General features: G+C 35.4%; 1 protein-coding gene across 4 annotated transcripts in view; it reads right to left on the reverse strand.

The window, feature by feature from the left end:
• Nucleotides 1-7,773, reverse strand: part of arhgap33 (Rho GTPase activating protein 33) — a 77,024-nt gene that overhangs the window by 23,653 nt on the left and 45,598 nt on the right. For 2 of the 4 annotated variants that reach the window (XM_016240246.1, XM_016240248.1), the window contains exons 3-5: nucleotides 6,057-6,091; nucleotides 2,465-2,556; nucleotides 1,079-1,163 (exon numbers count right to left, since the gene is read on the reverse strand). In XM_016240246.1, the coding sequence (XP_016095732.1) occupies nucleotides 1,079-1,163; nucleotides 2,465-2,556; nucleotides 6,057-6,091 (212 nt within the window). The remainder of the gene's footprint in view (nucleotides 1-1,078; nucleotides 1,164-2,464; nucleotides 2,557-6,056; nucleotides 6,092-7,773) is intronic. The other 2 variants (XM_016240247.1, XM_016240250.1) reach the window with 1 other exon arrangement.

Genomic DNA, 7,773 nt, shown 5'->3' on the forward strand with positions numbered 1-7,773 from the left:
TATATATATATATATATATATATATAAATTTACACAGTAGTATTTTTGTCTTCAAGGGGTTTAGACACTAATGAGACAAACTCCCACTCCAGTTATGTTGTGCGGTCAGTGCGCTCCAGCTGCTATCAAGTGTGTGTGTGTGTGTGTGTGTGTATGGCACTCTGTCATTATAAGCACAAAATGCAGCACAAACACACAAAACAATGCAATAGGGAAAGTGAATTACATTTTGAGAATGAATGGAGAATCCTTATGGCCGTAAACCTTCTTGAATGGATCACAGATTTTAGACAAAGCAGTTTGTGGCCGGCGGTTTATATGAGAAGAGCTCTGACATACTGCTGTGTATCTTTGAATAAAGTAAATGTTTCCTCTTCCCTATCAGAGCACACACACACAGAATCTGAATGTGTGTGTGTGTGTGTGTGTGTGTGTTATTGAAGGTCACAAAGCAAGGGTCTGTCTCAGCCCTGGAGATGATTCGACTGTACTCTGATAATCACCCAGACTCTAACCGTGATGCATCTTGACAAATTAACATGTATATTACTAAAACACACACAAAAAGACATTTTATGTAATAGATGTTCTTGGTCTTTTATCATGCACAATTCATTATTGCATGTTATCTTTCATCAAAATGTAAAAGATGAAACCACATTTCTAAAGGTCATTTGTGCCGAACAAAATACAATTATTCAATAATACCATAGCTTCAAATTACGTTTTACGTCATTCCTGGTAAATAATCTTTTTCACTCCTAAATATGGCAAATTATGGATGCATTGAATAGTATTTTAAAGGTATCATAATTGTGCTTCTGATATAAAATACCTTCTTTTGGGCAAAATGATAATAAAAATAAGAAGAAGCTGATGCTTCTTTCTTACTAAATAAATAAATTTAATATAAAAAATTATTTATAATAATTATTTTATATTTATTTATTATGAAACAGAGCATAACAGCAGCAAATGACATATTTTGGCCATAAATGTGACCAAAAATCCTTCAATATGATGTTGCACCTAACATTTTATTGGAAAGTCAAGAAACTTCTGTTCAACAAGATCTTACCTCGATAGAACCGAAGTCCACATTTTCATAGTGAAAGTGGGCACAGTCAACAAGCTTGGGGAAGTGACCTTTCACAACAGAAAGCCTGGAACCACAAGCAAAGGACCAAACGAGTTAACACACCATACACTTTTATCACAGAGAGCTGTGTGTGTTATAAGTTAGGCTACACGTAGAGAAAATTAATTTTCTGTTTAATCAAATTAGTCATGGCAAGAGGCATTATTGCTCAGCCTTAGGATTTTCATCTGGAAAACAACAAATCTCACAGAAACATCCTACAGCCTTCTCAATGCTCTGGCAAACACCCACACACGGGACAGTACTATGCACATTTTCTTCAGCTCTAGTTTGTATTTTCAAGTTAGACAGAATGTAGAAGCCCTCTAGGGCAGCTTTCAGTAAGCTACTCATAGACACCACAGGGAAACTTTGCATCCCATTATCAGTTATTTCAGAGGGAAGTGAAACTCCGTTCTTCCTGTTTTACAGTGTGTTCAGAGCTCGACAAACCTGAAGAGGCCCTTCACTTTATCAACTATTAAACCAAAATAAAGTCTGTCTTTTTTGGGTCTAAAACCTTTAAGGCTATTTTACTCTTTGTTACAATTGCTCGCTCTTAACCTGAGTTTGAGGGTCTGGGTTACAATTCAAGGGTGTGGTTGCAAGGTGGGAACCTTAGTTAAGAAAGCTGCTTTAAAATAGAGCCCTATGATTTCCCTGATGCGGAAAACAAGGACAGTCATAAAAATTAAATTTACTGTATAATGTGGAATGTCAAGGAATTTGACAATTTAGATCAATAAATCCAAAGGATATACACTTAATCAAACTGCAAAAAGACTACTATTGAAATATGAAGTCTACATGTCTACTACACATTCTCATACACACGTGACGCTCATGGTGTTTTCAGTGTCTGACATCTCATATATGAGGACATGAAACTTCATCTCCAGAGATGCTCTAGCTCACTAAAACTTTTTTTTAAAGGAATATTACACAATTTTCATTTCTCGTAGTAAACATCTGTGCATCACTTTGTTTGACAAATTCTAAAGATGAATTAAATTGTTAAAGTTTTATGAATTAATTACCACCATTTTAATATTACATTTGCATGAAATCATAAAACACAAAATAAAAGACTTTCGTAGGGCAGTTATTGTTAATTGTTATTGAAATGTGATTAATTCATTAAAACAGATTTCAAAATATTAAAATGGAAAAAATAATTATATTAAATAAATATAATTCTTATATTAAAAAAAAAAAAAAAAAAAAAAAAAAAGGATTTCACAGGCACATATTTAATACATCAAATGAATATACGTCTGCACCAAAAGATCTAGCTTAAAAACTACTGATGGACATTCACTTTCTCACCTTTTGCTCATCTTCCCCTTCGAGTTGGCTGAGGTTCCCACCGATCGGGTCCCAGGCTCCCCAGAACTTTCCAGATTATCAGTGCTTCGAGCCTGTATAATGAGGTAGGAGTAGAAGAAACTATTTGTATGCTTTGATGGGTCCACGCAACAACACAAAGATCAAAGTCATCCATGTTTCGACATCATCTGAATTCAAAGATACTCAACATACTTTGGAGAAAATAGATTATAAATCCTAAATCAGCAGTGATTTTACAGAAAAGATTCTCTGAAGATTCAAAGAGTCACTTTGATTTTAATGTTCAAATCACACTAAGAAAAGCACTAAGGGAGCAGCAAGAAGCTTATGAAGAGACCGGGACTGTTGTCTGCTGACCTCTGGTCTCATTTAGAATAAAAGCCAAGCATTTACATTAAACAATTTTTTCAAAATGGATGATCAGTGTAGAGCAGCATGGGTTCAACTTCACACTTTGACCATTGGCGTGTGATTTAAGCGGCCATTTTCAAACCTCTATGGCAAATGAGAATAAGATTTGTGATTGATGGCGGTGCACAGCAAGCGATAAGAGCATCAAGAGAATATGTACATTGTGTAAATAAAAGGCAAAAAAAAAAAAAAAAGATATAGAGAGAGGCCAATCACTGTGAGGTGACACATTGGTATTATAGTACTGGAGTTTTTAGAAGAAATTTTATGGGAATACACTCTCACACATATACTCCAATAAAATGTCATTATTAATGCTGTATAAATACTTTAGGCCTTCAGAAATAGCATTTTTATATTTATAAATGTCTAATATAAATGAATACAAATAAAATCAAAATGTATGTATTCAGAAATGCGTAAAATATATAGAGAAAATGGTATTAAGTTTATTGAGATTTATAGAGATATAATTGGTAGTATTATTTTACCTACAGAAACTTAAACAAATTATATTTATTTATTATATATACCATTTATAAATAATACTTTAGCAATAACCATTTTATCAAAAATGATTTCACTATTATAAAATATCTCATGCAAAATCAAATATAATGCCAACTGATTTTCTGTTGAACAGCAAAAAGGCTTTTGAAAACTGCATTGATTTTACGGTCTTTGCCTCAAGCTAACAGCTGATGTTGTTAAACATGATGTGACGTTCAGTGCAGACACTCAGCGTTAGAGTTCCAGCATCACAAAACAGCGCTCTGGGCCTTAGAGCAAGAGCTGCGTACACACCGGATGTTTCCTCACTTATTACATCTTTTTATGCTTGTCCTTGATGAATAAAAGCCCGTGAATTATGGCTCAGTCATGCAGATTAGTTCTGATAACAGCGGACCTGTCATGATGACTGTTTGGGTTTCATCCACCTGACAGGCAGTTTCGATGGAAACACTGGCACGGGAGCATTTGGTTGCGAGACAACACTTCCTCGAACCCCTCGGGGGAAGCACAGATCTCTGCAGTCCTCCTTTAGGTTTGCACAGCATCAAACAGTCACGGATGAGTTTAAACACTGGAATGAGGGATGACAAGAGTGCATCTGCTTGCTGCTTTACGCAATGCAATCCTTGTTTTCTTCCACAAAGGGATGGCAAATTAGGAAAGGCCTGCGTACTGATAAGCCAATCATTTTAGAGGTGATGATCAGATTGATTTAAGCATTGTGCATATGGCAGTACCGGAGAAAGGAGGTGTCGGACAGTTCTGTCATACTTACCTTTATTGCGAGCTGCTCTCCCCTGGTCAAGAAACCTTTAGAAATGGTCAGTAGTGCATAAGCATATTTAACAAGTATTAAACTTATACTGTACTGTTAAGCAAGCAGATGTGTGTGCTAGGGGTGGAACGGTTCAACTTTTTCACGGTTCGGTTTGTATCACGGTTTTAGAGTCACGGTTTCGGTACGGTTCGGTATGTGCTTTGTTTAGGGAAAAACTATACTGTCAAATAAAAACAAAGAAAATAAGAATAATCTATCTAACTACAAGCAACAGCACAAATAAATACAATAGAGTAAAGATACAAATAAAATCAACAGGGATTTTCAGTTTTTTTTTTAGGTAGGTCTAAGATTAGTTTTTAGATACAGAATTGAATAAAGTAACCAAATGTAAAACAGCATGCTGTCACTTTAAGAGAATGCACTGATCCAGTACGTTCAGCCGGCTATGTCTGCTATAGGATACTTACCAAAACAGGAATTTTGACATAATTATTGTGTGAATTTGTCCATTCAAACACAATACTTCAGAGAGAGCTTAATATTTGCGCGGATGAGCGCACGCACAGATCTTCTAACTGGCAAAGCTTAAATGCGTTTAGTTTAAACACAGATATCAACGTGTGCTGTTCAGGTCTCACCTGTATGCGCGCGCTATCAGCACATATTCCAGCATACGGCATTCGCATTGAACAAGAATGAATGGTTTGTCCACATTTTTGGGGGGGGGGGTTTTCCACGCATTTTTTGTATTGACTGATGGAGAAAAAAAAAAGATATAGAGAGAGGCCAATCACTGTGAGGTGACACATTGGTATTATAGTACTGGAGTTTTTAGAAGAAATTTTATGGGAATACACTCTCACACATATACTCCAATAAAATGTCATTATTAATGCTGTATAAATACTTTAGGCCTTCAGAAATAGCATTTTTATATTTATAAATGTCTAATATAAATGAATACAAATAAAATCAAAATGTATGTATTCAGAAATGCGTAAAATATATAGAGAAAATGGTATTAAGTTTATTGAGATTTATAGAGATATAATTGGTAGTATTATTTTACCTACAGAAACTTAAACAAATTATATTTATTTATTATATATACCATTTATAAATAATACTTTAGCAATAACCATTTTATCAAAAATGATTTCACTATTATAAAATATCTCATGCAAAATCAAATATAATGCCAACTGATTTTCTGTTGAACAGCAAAAAGGCTTTTGAAAACTGCATTGATTTTACGGTCTTTGCCTCAAGCTAACAGCTGATGTTGTTAAACATGATGTGACGTTCAGTGCAGACACTCAGCGTTAGAGTTCCAGCATCACAAAACAGCGCTCTGGGCCTTAGAGCAAGAGCTGCGTACACACCGGATGTTTCCTCACTTATTACATCTTTTTATGCTTGTCCTTGATGAATAAAAGCCCGTGAATTATGGCTCAGTCATGCAGATTAGTTCTGATAACAGCGGACCTGTCATGATGACTGTTTGAGTTTCATCCACCTGACAGGCAGTTTCGATGGAAACACTGGCACGGGAGCATTTGGTTGCGAGACAACACTTCCTCGAACCCCTCGGGGGAAGCACAGATCTCTGCAGTCCTCCTTTAGGTTTGCACAGCATCAAACAGTCACGGATGAGTTTAAACACTGGAATGAGGGATGACAAGAGTGCATCTGCTTGCTGCTTTACGCAATGCAATCCTTGTTTTCTTCCACAAAGGGATGGCAAATTAGGAAAGGCCTGCGTACTGATAAGCCAATCATTTTAGAGGTGATGATCAGATTGATTTAAGCATTGTGCATATGGCAGTACCGGAGAAAGGAGGTGTCGGACAGTTCTGTCATACTTACCTTTATTGCGAGCTGCTCTCCCCTGGTCAAGAAACCTTTAGAAATGGTCAGTAGTGCATAAGCATATTTAACAAGTATTAAACTTATACTGTACTGTTAAGCAAGCAGATGTGTGTGCTAGGGGTGGAACGGTTCAACTTTTTCACGGTTCGGTTTGTATCACGGTTTTAGAGTCACGGTTTCGGTACGGTTCGGTATGTGCTTTGTTTAGGGAAAAACTATACTGTCAAATAAAAACAAAGAAAATAAGAATAATCTATCTAACTACAAGCAACAGCACAAATAAATACAATAGAGTAAAGATACAAATAAAATCAACAGGGATTTTCAGTTTTTTTTTTAGGTAGGTCTAAGATTAGTTTTTAGATACAGAATTGAATAAAGTAACCAAATGTAAAACAGCATGCTGTCACTTTAAGAGAATGCACTGATCCAGTACGTTCAGCCGGCTATGTCTGCTATAGGATACTTACCAAAACAGGAATTTTGACATAATTATTGTGTGAATTTGTCCATTCAAACACAATACTTCAGAGAGAGCTTAATATTTGCGCGGATGAGCGCACGCACAGATCTTCTAACTGGCAAAGCTTAAATGCGTTTAGTTTAAACACAGATATCAACGTGTGCTGTTCAGGTCTCACCTGTATGCGCGCGCTATCAGCACATATTCCAGCATACGGCATTCGCATTGAACAAGAATGAATGGTTTGTCCACATTTTTGGGGGGGGGGGGTTTCCATCGCTGTTGTTGTAATGTACTGGGAAGCCAGAATGCGCATCCGTCAACAGAAACTTACATTAGCCAAACCCTGTTTTTTTTACGTGTTATTTATAAGAAACCATATTACAGATGCGTTGTCAGATTTAAGTTGAACCGCGGTCCTAGCGCGTGCCAAACCGTGTGTGGAGAACCGTACAGTTCGATTTTTTCCCGCGAAACGTTCCACCCCTAGTGTGTGCACTTAATGTAATCCTATATAATCTCAATGATAACAATAAACCCCTCAGTATGTGTGCTTAATTCTATAACTAAGCAGACTGCAAAGTACAAGCACAGGTGCCGTGTAAACAAATATTGAGTTTGATTTGCATGCTGCAACTCTTAGAGGAGACAAGGAAGCAAGGCTGAAAGCACTGACACACCGACCACAAAAGATACAATCACTTCTGTCAACCTCTCCCCACAGCTCCTGATCACAGTTATTATTGATAATCAAAACTATTATAAAAACTAGAAATAAGAAAACTAGCACTGTAAAGAATAAGTACAAATTAAGCAAATCTAAAGCTATAAACATGCACTAAAATATGAAAAAATGCAAAGTATTTTATTATTTTATTTTTATTACTGAATTGCAAAAAAAACCGAACCGAAACTAGTCGTTTTCCAAAAATGCAAACTAAATAAAACTATTAATGAACAGGAAAAACTAACTGAAACTAAAACTTTGAAATACAATCCAAAATAAAAACGGAAACTGGCTTTTTACTATTAACATGAACAAAATAACTATCTATGAATAAATAAAACAGTCTAAACTGAAATTGAAAATTTAAAAAAATACAATCCAAGATAAAAAAAAAAAACTAGTGAAATTAAGAGTGAAACTAAAACTAATACTAGTCATTGAAAACACAAAAAAATTTAAATAAATAAATAAATACTAAAAAAAAAAAAAAAAAAAAAAAGAAAAAAAAAAAAAAAAAAAAAAAA

Source organism: Sinocyclocheilus grahami, unplaced genomic scaffold (genome assembly GCF_001515645.1).
Source record: "Sinocyclocheilus grahami isolate Dianchi unplaced genomic scaffold, SAMN03320097.WGS_v1.1 scaffold585.1, whole genome shotgun sequence".
NCBI lineage: Eukaryota > Metazoa > Chordata > Actinopteri > Cypriniformes > Cyprinidae > Sinocyclocheilus > Sinocyclocheilus grahami.